General features: G+C 43.7%; 1 protein-coding gene across 2 annotated transcripts in view; it reads right to left on the bottom strand.

Moving 5' to 3' along the window:
• SMYD1 (SET and MYND domain containing 1) overlaps positions 1-13,507 on the bottom strand; it is a 41,506-nt gene extending 27,999 nt beyond the window's left edge. The window contains exons 1-2 of one of the 2 annotated variants that reach the window (XM_066626980.1): positions 13,199-13,507; positions 3,078-3,254 (exon numbers count right to left, since the gene is read on the bottom strand). In XM_066626980.1, coding sequence (XP_066483077.1) covers positions 3,078-3,254; positions 13,199-13,335 — 314 coding nt within the window. In that variant the 5' untranslated portion in view covers positions 13,336-13,507. The remainder of the gene's footprint in view (positions 1-3,077; positions 3,255-13,198) is intronic. The other variant, XM_066626978.1, reaches the window with a different exon arrangement.
• Positions 13,508-19,025: the final 5,518 nt, after the last annotated feature.

The following is a 19,025-nucleotide window of genomic DNA, read 5'->3' as shown; positions in this document are numbered from 1 at the left end:
CGAGGACTCCCTCCACTGCCTGCTATTTCATGCCTGTGATGCAGCAGCGGCATAAGAACATAAGAACATCCCCACTGGATCAGGCCATAGGCCCATCTAGCCCACCTTCCTGTATCTCACAGCAGCCCACCAAATGCCCCAGGGAGCACACCAGATAACAAGAGACCTGCATCCCGGTGCCCTCCCTTGCATCTGGCATTCTGACATAGCCCATTTCTAAAATCAGGGGGTTGCACATATGCATCATGGCTTGTAACCCGTAATGGATTTTTCCTCCAGAAACTTGTCCAATCCCCTTTTAAAGGCGTCCAGGCCTGATGCCATCACTGCATCCTGTGGCAAGGAGTTCCACAGACCAACCACATGCTAAGAAATATTTTCTTTTGTCTGTCCTAACTGACAAAAGAAAATATTTCTTTACTCAGCGTGTGGTTGGTCACATGGCAGTAAAGGAAAGGCCAGCCTTGCTTTGTGCAAGGACTTTTATAGACCTGAGCAACTGCAAGACCTTCATTCATTCATATAAGTTCCATCTCTAAAAAATGCATTTATGTAAATTTATTCAAATTTTAAATGTAAATTAATTCATTTTTTTCCCTGGCCCCTGACTCAGTGTCAGAGAGATGATGTGGCCCTCCTGCCAAAATGTTTGGACAACCCTGGTCTAGACCATGGTATTCCACAGGGTTCAGCATGAGCACTTATCTTGTTTAATATCTCTATGAAGTTGCTTATAGGAGAGTTTTGGAATAAAAATCTGAAGTTTTAGAGTCAGATGTAAACCATTTCCTGATGACACCAGCTATACATTTCAATTAACAAATACCCATGTGTTGCCATCTCAGCCCAGAACCATTATTTGGAAGCTGTTGTCAGTGGATGGGTTATAACAGAATCTAGATGGGATCTAGAAGAGGGGTCTCCAAACCCCGGCCCAGGGGCCAGATGAGGCCCGTGGCCAGCCTTTGTCCAGCCCGTGGCCGTCCCCTGACAGCTTCTGGCCCACTCAACTGAACATGATCGGAGCTGTGCTCTGGTTGTGTCTGGAGGGTATTCTGAGGGCCAGAGAGGTTGGATGAATGAGCGCATTCATTCAATTATTCACTCATCTAAGTTTCACCTTTAATTTATTTATTTAAATTTTATATTTAAATTTTTTTCCTGGCTCTCAACACTGTGCCAGATATTTGATACGGCCCTCTGGCCAAAAAGTTTGGAGACCCCTGACCTAGATAACAGAATCAGATGGGGGATAACACATGGGGGATAACAGAATCAGAATGCCCCAACTGTGTGAGAGACACGATTTCCGATTTCCTCTGGGAACCGGAAATCGCGCCTCACATGTGATTCCAGCATTCTGAGCCTCACAGAGGCAGTGCACAGAAGCGCACTGCCTCTGGAAGGCACAGAAAAGCCTCCGGAGGTAAGGGGAGTGGAGCATTCCCTCGCCTCCAGAGGCTTTGCATTACATCAAACCCCGCTTGACGACAAGTATGCTGGTATGCATCCCTGTCGTTAAGCGGCGCATGACTGTATAATTATTTAACAGCACAAAGGTAAGAAATTTTGATGCTTTTTTCCTTGTTGCAAGGCATTTAAAAATGAACCTTGGTATCAGTGGTGAATCAAATCAGTGGATACCAAATCAGTGGATACTAAGGTTCCACCTGTAAATAAAAGAAAGGAAAGGGCACTTCCGGTTTTGCACTTCCGGAAAAACAAAAGTGCCCTTTTTTTCTTATTTCTTTACATGTTCAGAGGTTCAGGGAGCCCTACAGAGGGCTCCCTGAACCTCTCAGACCCTAAAGGACCCTGGCACTGGCTGCCGGTAAGATAAAACAAACCCCTCTCATCCCTGGCAGCAGCAAAATCCTGGGAATCACGTTGCTGCCTTCCCCCCTCCTCACCCCTTAAAGGGACAAGTGTTTCCCTGGTGGTGGGTTGCTACTCACCAATTTGGGAACCACTGATGTACAGGATTGTAGCCCTAATGGGGAGCTATGGCCAATGGCCCAGTAGGTCAAGAGAGCTGCTAGTCAAAAACATTTAGGAACAACTGGTTTAGGTGGTTAAAAAGAGGGTTCTGCAGCTTATTACTACTACTACTACTACTACTACTACTACTACTACTACTACTACTACTAATAATAATAATAATAATAATAATAATAATAATAATAATTTAGACAGATTAAAAATGAAACACAACATGCCAGACACAACTATGGTTGAGAAGTAATAAGTGATGCTTATTGATGTAGCCATTCCAGGAGACCATTTAATCAAGGAGAAACAACTGGAAAAGATCGCCAAAGACCTGGAAATTGAAATGCCTCCCATAGCCTGCAGCAGAGTGTCTGGTGACACAACAGAGAGGCTCTTAATACAAAGAAGAGGCAATCTATCTCCAGTAGCCTGCAAAACCAGCTAGTGTCTGGCAGGGAGTGTCTGTTACACAACAAAGGCAATAGATTGGACTGAACGTTCACTTAGCACACAATCCAGCACCGACATAAGGGCAATAGAGCTCTGAGGTAAGGGAACAAACATTCCCTTAATTTGAGGAGGCCTCCATGAGTGAAACCCAACTGCAGGATGCAGCACATGCCCCATTGGCTGGAAAGTACTGACATAAGGGGTTAGGATTGCGCCCTTAATGAACTAACTGCATAACAAAGGGGAATGATCCCCATCATTAAGTGGTGCACACCTGTATAGTGCCTTTGGGGAAAGAAAATAGCAACTACCCCTATTGTCACTGGTGTACTAGGTGCAATTCCCAAGCCCTTAAGAAACACCTGGCCAATCTAGGCATTGACAACTGCCCTGAACAACTGCAACAAGTCACACTGCTAGGAACATTGAACATTATACAGCCATATCTCACCAGTTCTTAAACTCTTGGGTAGAGTTTGAACTAGTGAGCACCCAAAAATCCCAGTCCAATCATATGATGGGCTGTGACATCGATGATAATAGTAGTAGTAGTAAAGTCTCTGTTGCCACTTATGCAGGAGAGGAAGAGATAAAAGAGCCCCTTGCGTGCCTCAGTTCATTTCGTACTATTTCCCCACCTGATGTTTTCCGTGGGTGCTTTCCCGTGCTTCTTGATGGCAGAGCACTCACTCTTGTGGTTCATCCAGGCATCCTTTTGGCAGGTCCGGTCACAGTACTGGGCAAATTTGCACTGGCCACAGCGGTGGAGCCTCTCATGCCGCTTAAAGCAGTTGTGGCAGATGAGGTGAGTGAGACTGAAAAGAGGACAACAGAATCATCAGTAGCCTCCTGGAAAGCACATTTTTAACCTTGTTTTATTTATTTAAAAGATTTCCATACTGCTTTTTCGGTACCCAAAGCAGAGTCTTACTTGCTAAGAGATCACAAAGTCCTCCCAATCTGAGCATGAGCCGTGGGCCCTGCTGAAGACCATTTAGGCCCAAGGCAGAAAATCCATACAAGAATTGCATACGAACCCACCGTTTCCCATGTCTGTTTCTAGATTGTAAGCTATGTGGGGCAAGAACCAGTCTTTTCACTCTATGTACAGTGCCATGCACATTGATGCCTCTGTCTCTCCCCCCCCCCATATGTTTGGCAGCACACTCTCCTGCATCACACACAAATTAACATCTTCCATAGGAGAAAAATAAAGCCCTGTGTTTAGATGTAAGGATGCTTTTTTCTTTTTAATAATTCACATTTTAATTTCTTCCTGACACCAAAAGAAGGCATCCTGCATGTCACAAAGAAACTGGCCACAGGAAAACAGTGATGTTAGAAGTATCATGTTTAGAAGGGAGAGGAGGAATCTCCCTCCCAGAAAGAAAATGATTCCCATCAGTAGCACATCCCCCAGTTGTTCATGATCAAAGCATCCAGGTATTAAGTGCATGCCTTGAGTTCTTTGCATAAACTCTTCCCTGAAAGAATGTGGCCCAGCCCACAAGGCAATAGGAAAGTCTTCATTCATCTGAAACCCTATCTCTGCCTCCAAGGAGTTGACTGGGTAATGTATTCTCTTTAGAGACAATGACAGGGACATTGCATCCTGAACAACTTTGTCCTGGTCATATGCATCCTGGTATTGGACATTTGCATCCATTCTTTTTGTGTTCTGGACATTTGAGTTCCTATATATGCAGAAAGAAAAAAAAATCCAAACATTAGTGTCTAGGGACACTAATGACCAAGACTCGTTTGACCAGGACCCAATAGTCCAGAATGCAAATACCCTAGTACTGTCAGAGACACTGAAGTCAAAGGAGTTGTACTAGACTAGATGAACTTAAAGGTCCCATCAAACTCTAATGTTCTAGGATTCTACAAAGTAGAGATGTAACATTAAAGAGTGGTCTCTTACAACTCAAGAAAATAACTATTCTTTTTCCTATTGTCCAATCCATGGACAATTCTTTCATTGCTCTGAATTATTACATGGTAGGATCATCAGGGGCCAGTTTCTGTGATGTATTCCTTCTCCTCTCATACCAGAAGCCAGATATGTCTGGATTACTTCTATTGTGCATGTCAAGGGTGGTTGGAGTGGATCAATTAGCTATTACATATACAGGTGAAGAATAGTACACATACAGTACAGTATATTGCTTAAAGGGTTACACTTCTAAGACTTTGAACATTCTGTTCTTGTACCTGAGCTTGCTGCTTATTTACACCACCTTCATCATCTTTCAGGCAGATAGGTTGGCTGCAGCTGTTTTTGGCACAAGAACCAGCTGTCAACCTAAAGTTCATTTTAAATGCAGGAGACATTTAGCCAAAGGGGACATAACAGCTGCAAGCCAGCCTCTCTATTCCGTTCTGATTCTGATAACAGTTTATGATTTACTCTTGGAATTATGGCATTTGAGCTTTTAAATGATAACTATGAAACACCAAGAGATAATGCACTGAATTCTTGGGTTATGTCAAATGGGGAACTCACCAAGAACATGACAATGGGACAATGACAAAATTTCCATGGTAAAAACTGGTTTTAGAAAATGTCATTGATGTGCACATGATGAGCAAATATAATTTGGGTCTCAGGGAAGAGAGCTTTGCAGCTAACTGTAAGCTGCTTTAGTGTTACATTAAGAAAGTAGGAAGTCAAAGAGAATTCAGCTCCTGAAGTTAGTTCATGATAGCTGTGGACACAGAGAGAAATTCCAGGAGCTCAAATGAACTTTTGCAGAGTATTTAACTGTACAGAATTTGAACACAAAGAAACCCAGAAAAAGTTTGGGGCGGCCTGTTCATTTCCAACCTCAACAGCCCATGTTTACACCTTTGACCCAACAAGGCACCAATTCTTCTTCCTTTCCAGAACAGATATATACTGCTATTTTGTCTGTGGTGGGCACTACTCTATTTTCATCCCAGATGTCCTTTTCCCTGAACTAGTTTCTTGCTTTTAGTGAGAAGTTGTGCCCATTTTGTGATGGAGTGATTTGCAGCCTACATTTTAAAGGTCTGCAATGGTATGCTAAAATGTGCTACATGTTAGAGCTCAGCCTCACACAACTACCTCACCACAGGCAAACTGTAGTCTAAAGGCCCAATCCTACCCAATTTTCCAGTGCTGATGCAGCTGTGCCAATGGGGCATATATTGCATCTTGCAGTGTGGGAGGCAGTCTGCTCAAGTTAAGGCAGAGGTGCTCAAAGTGGGGGTGTTGCGACGTCCCAGCATGAGGACCTCTGCCTTTGCCCCTGAAAGGATGGGGAGGGGGGAATGCAGTAAAGCGATCCCCAGAATCACGCTGCTGCCAGGAGCGCCAGGGGCTTTGTTTTACTTACAGGAAGGAGCCTCCTGGGTTGTGGGGTACCCCATAGAAGCCTCTGCGGCATTCCCCAGGCCTTAGAGAATGTCAAAATAATGATTGTGACCCGCTTCTGGTTTCACAATTGCAAACCAGAAGTGGGTCACAATTGTTATTTTGACATTCTCTGAGGCTTGTGGAGCCCTGTGGAGGCTTCGACAGGGCTCCCCACACCCCCAGGAGGCTGCTACTTGAAAGTAAAACAAAGCCCCTGGTGCCCCTGGCAGCAGCACAATCCTGGGTGTCATGTCACCACATTCTCCCCTCCCCCACAAGAACTTACTATGGCTTCCAAACTCCAGGACAGTTTGGGAACTACAGAGGTAAGGGAATGTTTGTTACCTTGGGGTTGCATTGCAGTCACATTGGCATGGGAAAGTTGGATAGGATTAGGCCCAAAGTAACACAAGCTGGAATGCATAGGTACCCTGCTACAGACAAAGCTACACTAAACTAAATCAAACCTTAGTACATACTAACTCAATTGTGAATATACATCTTTACAGTTCTTATAGAGTTTAGATTCCTTTAGGCTGAAGCTAGGAATTACACCTCTAGTATGCTCAAAGCACTGGGGAAGAAGTAAATGTTGAACAGAAATGGGAAATGGCTATAAGATTGGAGACAGAAAGCAGAATAGGTGTATGCTGCTCGGTTGCCTATTGTATAAAATTCCCTCTCCCAACCAATTGCAGTATAAATGACTCTCTTTTCAAGTGGTTTAAATTGTGTGATGTGATTGCGGTTTTCAATGCTAGCAGTTGCAACTAAGATCATGCTATTCAAAGTCTCACAAGAAACTGCAGCTTTAAAATGGATGTTTGCTCTAGAAAAAGAACATGAAGAGGATCAGCATTGCCCTTGTGTTCTTCTCCAGGCAAACAATGGAGTTGGGCTTCAGTCAGAAGTACCTGACTGGTTTCTATCAGCTGTCAAGTCAATGGGGTGATGAGGCGCCACAGAGTTTGTTCTCCTTATAAGGCAACAAGTAGACCTGGTTTAAAAAGGACTGCAGCTCAGTGAGCTCTACCCTGCCAGAAAGAAGAGCTCGGCAGGAAGTGGAGAAATCTTCTTAGAGAATATTGGGAAGAACAAAGGTGACATACAGGTACACTTACTTGGAAGTAAATCCCTTTGAGTTTAGACTGATTTGTGAGTAAACATGCCTAGAAATGAGCTCTAAGACTGCAGATAAAAAATCCATGGATAAATAGGCTGCACCTGTAATAACTGGCACTTTATTTACTGTGATCCTTGTGACAATTTTATCATATGCCTGGCAGTTAGGCTTGGGTGGTCACCCCAGAAACACACTTTGCCCACCTACTGTTCTGGTTTTCTTCCATATGGCCCCCTAGAAGTATGACATGATCCCATAGGGGGAGGGTATATATTCCACACTAATTTAGAAGAAAAGAGGGGTTTCTTCTGGAGGGGCTGCTTGTTCATGTCAGCATTGTGTAAATAAATCATCACTGTCCATATAACAAGGGAAGAATGATTCAATATGCGAGTCATCATATACCACACTGAGGCACATTTCTGGATGCAACAATTGCATAGGTAGGGAATAGTATTCACAGACTATCATTGTCCTGACTGGGAGCTGCATATCAGTCATGTCTCACTCCTGTACACCAGTGCTATCATTAGCACTGCTTTGCCCTTTCAGAAATGCCACATAACTGCCAAACTGTCTTTCACCACATCTACTGATGATGCATTTCTTAGTAAGAGCCATGATCACAGCAGTGCTTCCCAGTTCACATGAGGCCAAAGGCAACTCCTGTGGTCACCACCACTCACTACAGATTGGGTTTGTGGCCAGAGTAATTCAAAAGAATGTAGAATGTGACTGAAGGTGTGTATGTGCTACCAATTAGAAATTGCACCTGCTTGATTGCTGGAGTCTTTCAAAGTCAGTGTGACTCACTGAGCCCTCCATCTTTACAAATGCAAGGCTCTACTGAGGGGTAATGTGACCAGAATGCCACCTGCTACCATCAGGGTCCACCACCTCTGCACTACAAAATGCTTCCAGACCCACAGTGTTCCTCATGCACTGTTGTCAAACCCAGAAGTGTGGAACTTCTGGCTCTTTTGACAGGGACAGCACAAACACTCATGTTGTCCCTGTAAATAAAACTGGAACTCCTGCACTTGGGGGTTTGACAACAGTGTGTGAGAGTCATAGAAAGAAGGGCAATTATCTACTTCTCACTCAAGCAGGTGAGTGAAAGGCCCCCTCAAAGTCCTTGCAATCTGCCACTGATGCAACCCATCAGGGGGCCTTATGGATGGGCCAGCAGTAACCTGACTCTTCCCTAGTGACCTTACTCTTCAGTTTCCACCATTAACACCAGTGATGAGGATCAGCTCTTCAGTTAGCCATAGCAATCATTGAGCTAGACATGAGCCAGTCATTCTGAGTGTATTTGACCCAACCTAGGAAAGCCATGGCAGCTATCCTAGGCATTTAGGCAGACCTAACATAATGGTCCCCATGCATGTTGCAGAACAATGTTTGTTTCAGGTTGGAAACTTTGAGTCGAGTCTGGTTGGTGTCTCACCAGAATGATGGTACTTTGGTTAGAAGTATGATTACACAGGCCAACATACATTTTGCTGTTAAAAGTTAGACATATTCCTGAGTATATTTGGGGTGTTGATTTCAAAAATGGCATCGGTTTTGTTCTATTGCATCTAGTTTTGGAGATAAGCCATAGCCTCATTAGTGAAAGGTGAAAGCTTCCTTGTGAGGAAGCCTACATCAAGGCAATAATGATTCAGTGGCAATCATGAATCATTTATCATGGAGGAAGTTGCTTTCACTAGTCATGAAAACTGATGCTGTTCTTGGAATCAGCACCCGAAATTCATACAAAACCACCATAAATTTTGAGGGGGAAAAAAGGTTTTCTGACCCTCAATTTCACAGGCCTGTGTTATTAATATGAAACCATGTGTTGTGGTTCAGAACCTCCACCATCACACCCAACTTTACTTTACTTACATTTTACAAAATAATGCCTTATCCATTTAAAACCCCATCACCATAACACTCCTAAGCAATGATGCAAGACTATCTCGGGTGCAGGACAGTTGCTTATTGCATCATGCCAGCAGACGTAGCTGCACTTGGCATACAAATCCCCTGAGTGTAATATGAGAGACCAGGATAAGTGTTGACACATTAGAGGCAGAGCTGAGCAGCAGAACATGTTCTTTGGTTTCCAGTACATTGCATTCTGGGGAGCTCCTCCTCTCACTCCAGCTCTGCTTGTTTATGTGCCTTAGCAGGTACCCTTAATACTGTACTGTTAATAACAACAACAACAACAATTTTTAAAGTTGGGATCAAGAAACAACCTGCTGCAGTAAACTGAGGGATGAACCTCTTAGACAGGTGGTTGTATCTTTGATAGACTTTAGTTCAGGGCCAGCCACCCACGAAACAGAATGAAGCAGCTGCTTCTGTATTGGAAAGATAGTGGACTGGCAGGGGATGCCCTACTCATCCCATGCCTGCCCAGAATCTCCCCGTCACTTCCCTGACCTTAAGCTGAGCCACCTTCACCCATTCTTCATGCTATGGAGAGCAATTGGAAGGGGATGGTGACAGTTAATTTCAGTACATATGGACTACGAGTCTATATGGAGTAGATATACACATTGGTGTCCTCATACTCATTTGGATTTTGTTTAACTAACAGTTTCATTGGCTGATCACAAAGCCAATGAATATCACAAAAAATCAGTCAAAGGGTGTGTGTGTGTGTGTGTGTGTGTGTGTGTGTGTGTGTGTGTGTGTGTGTGTGTGTGTTACAGATCAATCCTAACCAATTTTCCAGCCCCAAAGCAGCCATACTAACACAGCACAGTAGCATTCATACAACACAGCATGCACAGTGCAGCGCAGCACAGCACAGCTGCATTCTGCAATGGGGGGGGCAATCATGGAGGCCTCCTCAAGGTAAGGGAAGATAGTCCCTTACTTCAGGGCTGCATTGGCTCTGGAAAGTTGGTTAGGTTGGAATATCTTGCTCCAACTTATCTGAGGGTCACAGAAAATTCCATGATATTTGGCTCAAAACCCATCTGTGACTTATCTGTGGGATTGATTTATTTTATGATATCTACAGTATATAAAAGATAGATATAAGATAGCCCAATGATCATGCTGGAATAGCCTAATTATAATGGGGGCTATATAAATTGCTGGTCTGAGATCCTAGATTTTAGGGGGTCACCCAGTCTTTTGCAAGCAGTAAAGATTGTGGCCCTTCTTGCTTACTATTTTTTAGAGGCTATTGGGCCAAAGCACAGATAACTTACTGGCCCAAAACATTCACACAACATCTTCACACTACTAATCTATGCGGTATAAATCTGTATTGATTGTCAGACATAGAATGATTAAAAATTATAAATGATATTTTTCATTACCTCACAGATCTATATGCCATCCCTTCAATAATTCTGCATATGAAAATTAAGCCTCCTTAGGCAAGTATCATCTCTTGTCATAAAATTCCCCAGGTTACTACAGTGGCATAGCTAAGGGGGTGCAGGGGGTAGCAGTTGCACTGGGCATCAAGCTTTAGGGAGGCAAGCTGAACTTGACACTCGTGACCAAAATTGTGAAAATCTTGGTATGTATGAATAATACCATCATGCTATATATCATTGGAAAGGTAATTTAATGCAGAATGCAGTGAAACAAACTGCATTGGAATATCTGTATTCTACCAAACGTTATGGCCAATTAACCTGAAAATGAAAACAAAACTGCCTTATGAAACAAAAAGATTTTCTTAACTCAGAACTGTCCTATGAGACTGATTGTTCTGAGAGCTTGTGACATATTATTATGTTATTGACATGTTGCAATGACATGTTATCATGATACAGCATGAAACCAATAAGGTGTTAATATGAGTCAGCTCTCATTTCCATGTATCATAATACAGTTACCCCTGCAAACTGGGTGAAAGTCACTTTTTTCAAGAGGTGCCCCTCTTATATTTAGCAGGGCAGGAATAACCGTCCCTCTTCACCCTAGCACAGTGTCTCAAACCTATCAGGGGCACACTTTTTATTTATTTACTTAATTAATTTGATTCTGTCTGGGGGGGCTACAAATCTTCTTTGACCACAGGTAGCAAATAGATGCCTTAGCTATGCCATTGATTGGGGAGAGGCAGCTGAGCAAGTAGGTGGCAAGCTGCTGGGGAGAGGAGGTGGGTTCCTTCCAATTTTCACTTTTAAAAAAGCCCGGGCAAGACATCAGTTCCAGTTGTGACATCACTTCCGGGGCAACATTTTGAGCTTGGCACCGGGCTACACGATCATTAGCTATGCCACTGAGTTACTATCAAGTTTATTCAAACCCCCCCCCAACTGGATTAGTCGAATTTAGTCTAAGACTTTAGTTGTAGCAAGGGGGACAACTACACCAACTCTGCTGAATACCTTGCTCACATGTCCCAACCCTTTACTTATGGCAGTTTATGTGAGCTGGTGGCAGCTGACAACTGCTCAAATTCATCTTTGAAGTTTACCACAATGGGTAGCTCTATGAGAGTCTTGGTGCTGAAGCTCACCCTGTGAGGAGATACATTTTACACAGGTCCTTTCGAGGGGCCATTTTGATGCATTCCTGACACGTGAACCTGGAGAAGTGTCCACCACACCACCCCTCTCTCAGCCCAACTGTGCCTCACACCTCCCACAGCCATCACCTCTTCCTGTCCCCGAGAAGTCTCCTGGCAAATGTTGTGCCTGATACACTGACACTAAAAGCAACTTAAGGATGCGGCAACAAAATATATGCAGAGTAATCCTGGGATGCACCATGCTGGGGTGGCCAAGTACCAACAGAATTACTCCAAGGTTCACGGAGCAGCAGAGTTTCGATATGAGCACAGCAATCCTGACATGGGGTAATTGTTCACTGCAATCAAAGGAAAGTTTATTGGAGCCAAAATGAATTCAAAGTAGTTAAATACAATAGTGGAGCATGGGTATCACGCTAGTCTTGAAAATACGAACAAGATTTGCACATTTTCTCTTTTGCCATTTGTAGCTACTGTGTTTCTGTGTGAGAACAAGTGCTTATTTCTGATCATCATCTGCCCAATGATGTCACTTCCTTCTTAATGATGTCATTGCTGGCCTTCAGCAGGCACCATGAATGCTAACTTCGGCCCTCTGTATGAAACGAGTTTGACACACCTGTTTTAGAATGTCTACTAAGGGCCCAATCCTATCCAATTTTCCAGTGCTGGTGCAGCTGTGCCAAGGGGTATGCACTGAATCTTCTGGTGGGGCAGCAGTCACAGAGGCCTCCTTAAGGTATGGGAACATTTGTTCCCTTACCTTGGGGCTGCATTGCAGCTGCACCGGTGCTGGAAAATTGGATAGGATTGGGTCCTAAGACACTAATGGATTAGGAGAGAAGAGCCAACCATGCAGTCCCCAGTGTGTTAGGCTCACAAAGAACTAAAGTAATGGCAGCTCAAGCTCTACAAATACTTGAGTGGTGACTCTGGCCAACACCCTCTTTTTTGAGGGGAGGGGGTACATAAGCATGCATGCTGCTGCCTTCCATTGCAGGTCACTCTCCAGGCTAGGAAACAATCTGGAAGGGTGTGGGAGGGTGTAGTGTCAGCTGAAACTCTTGCCAGCATTTTGCATATTTTGTATGCTAAAATATCTTCATGTCCTTTGTTACAGTTACCCCTATAACTAGAGATGGGTTTCTTGGAGATAATGAAATCAAAACACATAACATTGCTTTCTGCACTTCTCAATTTTGTAAAAATTAAAAAAACCAAATCTGTGAAAAATAAAACAATTCTCTAACACTGCTACATGTATATCAGCATCTGCTGACACTATATCACCTACCTAGTACACTTTCAAAGTGATTATAAGTTATAATTTATAAAAATGCACCCTTGGGATAAAAACACAGAACACGCTTTCTGCACTTCTCATTTTTGTAAAAAAATGCAATCTGTGAAAAAATAAAACCCAAAAAGTACACTTCTACCTACAACAACCCTGTTAATATCAGGTCAGTTAATATCCCCACATTACAGATGGGGGCCTGAAGCAGAGAGACTCCAGTGGGCTCCTGGCTGAATGGAGATGTGAACTGGGGACTCCTTGGCTCACAGCTCCGTCTCTGAGCCACTATTCTCAATTAGCTATATACAAAGGGCCACTCTCCCCTCCTGAAATCCCCAGACTGTCAGCAGAAATTAATTAGACGTCATCCTCCCTGCAAAAGCGGAAAGGAGCTACAGCCAGCACTCAGCCTCCCCAGCCAATTCAACCTCGTCAGCAACGCCCTGATTAACTTTCCCTTCATACCTGTCAAACACCACTGCAGCGTAGGCTCGTTCTGCAAAGATGACATCTCCAGCCCAGAATTCCTTTGCTGCCTTCAGCCCCCGGCCCTTGCCTTCAGAATTGAACACTGCCACTGTCTCCATGCCTCCTTTTGTCATGTCAGGGCATCCACACTTGTAGCACAGAAAGTCCCAACCACTGAATCAGATGTCTTATCACTCCTGCTATTTAAATACTTTCCAACTTCCAGAGGGCCAATCCTATAAATGGACTGTCCCCCAACACCTCCCAACCCATACCATATCTCTCTAGGGGAGTGGGGAGGGGACTTAGCTTATTCAGCTTACCAAAGTGGAGTGGGGTGGGGAGAGGGAAGATTGGTAAAGTGGTCAGGGTTTGCTTCATTAGGATAATGAATGAAACAATCTTGTGTTCCAAAATGAAAATGCATCTGCATGCAATTGCCCAAAATTTAGTTCACACCCTCCCACCAGGAAGATAATGTGTGTTCTTGGAAAGTATTTTTAGAAACCACATGCTTCTGCCTGTCAGGGGTCGACAGCTGAGAGTGTGCAAAGTGGCATTGCTGGTATGCAGTGCATGTTAACGTTCAGTGTAATCTGCTCCCTTTTAGAAGAAATTTAAACAATGCTCCTTTTGTTTGACACGGAGCAAGAGTGATATGGCACAATATTTAGGGACAAAACCTGCAGTAGCAAACTGGCACAGGCATCATTTACAGGTCACTGGCTTAGCTAAATGTCGAGAAGCACAAGGACAAACTCAAAGGTCTTGCAGAAACCTGGCATCTCTTTCCAAAGTACAGTTGACATCTTAAGTCTTCCCCCAGGTGACGTAAATGCTAACCAGCTGGGGAGCATAGGCAGAGCTGAGCATGTGCAGCAAGGCAAGCCAAATTCTGCAACGTAATTAGCTGAATTGTGCATTCCAGTTATGCAAATTCTAAAAATGTGCATGATTTAATCTTGCTTTGTGTAATGCGTTATACTTCTGCTAATCACAGGGACGAACAACTTTCGCAGGATACAGAGTCCCCCTCCATTTTGCTTTTTTGTTTTAAAAATATAATGCTTGATTTTATTGTAATTGGCCTGAATTCAGTTGATTAAGTAAACTCAGCTGAGGTGGGAGGTGTAGTCTGAAAGCTGAGTTGTTGCCTTGCCTGAAAAAGCTAAGCAGGCTCAGCTTGGATGTTAGCCTTGGATGGTGACCACTGACCAGCAGCAGCTGACTAGAGATGGAGGAGTGTAGAGGAGTCAACTGGCAAGAAAAGGATTATAACATCCCAAGAATGTTGGGTGTGTTTTGTATTGGGTGTGTTTGGAATGTTGAGGTGTGTTTTGCATCTGCCTGTGGAAGCTCGGAAAGGACAAGAGCTGTCCAGCCAGGATGATTGCACTATGAAGGGGAACATCTGGAGAAATGGAGGGTTCTATGAGTTTCTCTCATAGAATAAAATTGAAAAAATGGGGTCTATAGTCATCCTGCCTACGTAAATCGCCTTGAGTCTATGAGAAACATTTTTATTTCTTGGTATTTGAGGTGTTTATATTCAGGGCTAGCCACCTGATGCCAGAGGCAGAACAACAAATGCCAATCACACCCTGGCACCAGCACCTGCCTCCACTTCTCCTCCTCTTCCTCCAGTTTCTTCTCAAAAAAATGGAGTGGAAGAGAAAGCGTGGAGGAGAGTGTTGGGCTACAGCAGTGGTCCCCAAACTTACCTGAGTCAAGAGACACCCTTCTAATCTCTTCTTCTTGGCTCAGCTGGGTGCCACCATCTTGGATCTCACAAAATCTCAAGAGATCCAAGATGGTGGTACCTGGGGGAATGGGTAGGAGGGGTGACAGGGGATATCCTGTGGCACCCCTGTATGTTGGAATGCCCTAAGACAGTGGTTTTCAAACTCTCAGGGCAGGGGGCAGAAGGCCTTGCTCAGAAGGCAGGGGGGCGGGGGAAAAGCAAAGATGCGATGCCCAGCATCACGCCTCTGAACTGGGCGCAGAGGTGTGCTGCCACTCACTGCCACCTGCAGCAGCCTCCCGGAGGTCAGGGAAGCCCGGCACCAGCCTCAGCAGGGTTCCCTATGCAGCACAGACCCCTCCAGAAGGCAACTGCAACCACTTCCGGTCCCAATTGCCTTCTGGAGGGGTCTGTGCTACATGAGGAGCCTGGCAGAGGCTGGCACTGGTCTCCCCCAACCCCCAGGAGGTTGCTGCAGGCAGTGGTGAATGGCAGCATGCCCCTGCTCCTAGATCAGAGGTGCAATGCTGGGCATCGCGTCTCTGCCTTCCCCCTCAACCCTCCCCTTAAGGGAGAATTGCCCAGGGCTCTCAGGCTGGGGGCCCAGTTTGAAAACCACTGCCCTAAGATGTCACAATGCACACATTGGGAACTCCTGGACTACAGTGTCAGAGGTGCTCTGGCCCACCTCCCCTCCACCCTTTCTCTTCTCTTTGCTTCCCAAGGAGAAGCAAATGGTAGAGGTGGCACCCTCTGCCAATGTATTGCCTGCGGTAATTGACCTAGTTAACTTCATGAACTGCCCAGGGCTGGTTCATTTTTTGTCAAAATGCACTCAAAATATACAACAAAGAAATGCAACAAAAGTGATATGGAATTCTTAAACTATTAAAAATCTAAAAGACATTTTATAAGGTGAATTTCAAATGACAAACTGCTCAGCTTTGTATGAAATGAGCTGAAGGTGAAAAAAAAAAATCCATTCCAGTCTACATATTGCACCAACTGCAGAGGCATCCAGTCATGATCCTGTGCAGACCAGACAGGAAGGGATTAACAGGGGTCCCAGGACTGGAGTCTACAATAGTGATGCATTCAACTCTTCCAGCTGCAGCACACACTGCAGGCCCATGTTGGGGGCTGGGCATCCAGGAATTGCTATACAGCACCAAGGAAAGAAAGAGCAAGTCCTCTGCTGCCTGTCACCTGGTAAGCCTTCCCGTGGGTCCTTGAACAGCACTGGGAAGCTATTCTTCCCCATTTTATTCATTTTTCATATGCTTATACTGCCCTCTTCCAAGGAGCTCAGGGGGTATATATAAGTGGTTCTTTCCCTCCTTTTGTTCTTTCCCTCCTTTTCCCCTCTTTCCCTCCTCCCTCCCACAAAAACCCTGTGAAACTGGATCTTCCAAGTCTAAGTCCAACCAGAACCACTGCATCATCCTGTCTTGTACAAATCCTGCTGCTCTTATTCTTCATCACTACCTGGTAAGTCAGCCAGGGGTCCAAGGCCCAGTGGAAACACTCATCAGGAAAGAGAAGGAAGTAGACAGTAACAGCAGATGAGAGTCCTTGTGCTACTACCCGGCAGTGAAGGATTGTTACCCCTGCACTGTTGTAGGCACCACAAAGGGATACCAGGCACACGTTTCCAAAGCAAGGGTGAACATGCTACGGGGGTGGGGGGCTCTCACAGGGCTTTCACCCCAAGACACCAAAAGTTGAGGCCATCCCCACTACTCTCAGCAATGCTCTTAATTCTAGGATCAAAAAAACCATTAAGACCCATATAAAGTACTCTTGCACCAAAACACATGGAACCTGCACTGGAAGGTGCCCACCTCAACAACCATGGAAGCAGAAAATACATTCTCCAGGGTCAGATATTTACTCACTAAGATGCTGACAACTTAGCATCTATGTACCCACACTAGCCCTTGATCCAACATTCTGACCATTACTAAACCCCTTAACCCATTTTGTACACATTTTGTCCCTAATGTGTATATGCAGGGCTTTTCTTCTAATGGAACGCACCGGAACGGCTCCACAGATCTATAATTTAACCACTGAGCCACCAGAGGTCTTAGGGTCAAAGTGTTTGGAACTAACACTTGAGGCACTGATGGCCACCAGCTGGGCTGAAGACCTTATATATTTGTTCTGAACACTTTAACTACTGTATAGGCTTTCCTATAGCCCAATGGAGAGAGTTTTCTATAGCCCAATGGAGCACCTCCCCACCTAAAAAAAAATGGGGTGATTCACTCCAGCTGTGGCAGGAGTGCTTTTGCTACCAGGGATCTCACACGGGATGGACGTGTGTGTGCACGCGCGCATGTATAAAAAATGGTTTAAAAATAAATAAATAAATAAAAAGTTGTGAGTTCCTGCACCTATTTTTTTTACAAAAAAAGCACTGTGTATATGCAACATTGGGCAGAAATGGCTTAATTTATCCTAGTGTTTTCTTCTTTTAAAAATAATTGAATTACATGAGTTCACTTGAGGTTGGGAGTAATTTCACTGTGGCTCTATGGTACTTAGCATATGATTGTGTCTCAGTGGCATAGCATGCAAAAGGTCTAGGTTAAATTTCTTTTAAGCCAATACTCATTAAGTATTAGAGATTCCCTGAAATAAATGTAACAAGATGTGTGCAGAAAGGTTTTTTTAAAAAAAATTTTTTTAACTCAATAGACATTTTACATCATCCGATTACACTCTGAATGTATTTTATACCAAAGGCAATTTTGGGGTTTCCTAAGAAATAAATCTCTTTATGAAAATTTAACACCAAACTAGCTTGAAGTTATATGGAAAAGGTTGAAATAATTCAAGAGTGGATATTTTTCTAAATTTGCACACATTAATATAACTTACAATGCTTTCTTTATGCTGTAATTCCAGATAGCCCTCATGTGTTGTTTACCCTGCTCTTGCTTCTTGCTCTTGCTCCCTGCAATTTCTTACATGGGAGCGCCCTCATGTGGTTAAAGCTAGTTCCTGCAAACTTTCTCTCTTGAACTTCTACAGGTGCTACAGGTGTTCCTGCTTCTTTTCCACAGCTGAGTTTGGGATTAACAAGATGAGACTATACGTCACATTAAATGCATAGTTTGGCCTTGTATATATATTTAAAAACTTGAATCCAAGGATCAGGACTGTGGCGTATAGGGAAGGGGCCGTTTAACCTTTTCCACAATGGTCCTAATGAAAATAGAACCGATGAAACCTCTTTTAACTCTGGGAAGGAGAATACAAAATGTTTCTATCCAGGGTAGAAACACACAGGAAAACCAGTACAGCATAAAAGACCATAGGCATAAGGGGAAAATATCCCTTTTTTTTTTTTTTTTGCTTTTTCTAACTGAATATACAAGTCATGCCTCGTTGTCCGTTCCAGAACCCACAGTAGATTAAAAAAAAAAAATCAGTGCATACCAAATCAGTGGGAAAATAGCTTTAAAGATCCGTTGTCACCCCAGAATTTGTTACTATACCACATTCAGCTACTAGATGGGGAGAATAATGGAATCTAGTGCAGTGGTTCTCAAGCTTTTGACACTGGGACCCACTGTTTAGAAGGAGAATCTGTCAGGACCCACAGGAATTTATGTCATGACCAGAAGTTATTTTTGGTGACCACAGGATATTTTTGACAATCCTACCCACACTTACCCAGGAGTAAGTTCCATTTGCTCTCATTGTTAAAAGCATATACATAGTTGCCTGTTAAAAGTACAGATCAAGGTTAAATATAAAGGAAGTCAGGTGTACTAAAAATAGCCAGTTGAAAGCCTTCTTATCACATAAAATGGAAACATTCTATCATCAATTTAAGTGATAGATATATGTATAAATACAGTACAACAGCCAGATATGACAACAGATCTGCTCCTAAAGATGCTACTTGTTTCATGGCTTTTGCCATCTATAAAAAAAGTGCATCAGATTAGATATTACATATTTCTGCACTGACTAATCATACCAGCACCTGTTTTCCTTTCATACTGGTGGCCATAACAGCATTTCAAGGGTTATAAGGTATTGTAGACTTGAAATCCAATAGACACTTCTGAC

Source organism: Tiliqua scincoides, chromosome 5 (assembly GCF_035046505.1).
Source record: "Tiliqua scincoides isolate rTilSci1 chromosome 5, rTilSci1.hap2, whole genome shotgun sequence".
Lineage (NCBI taxonomy): Eukaryota > Metazoa > Chordata > Lepidosauria > Squamata > Scincidae > Tiliqua > Tiliqua scincoides.
Note: the sequence above shows the minus strand (reverse complement) of the source record. Positions and strands in the feature narration are given on the sequence as shown.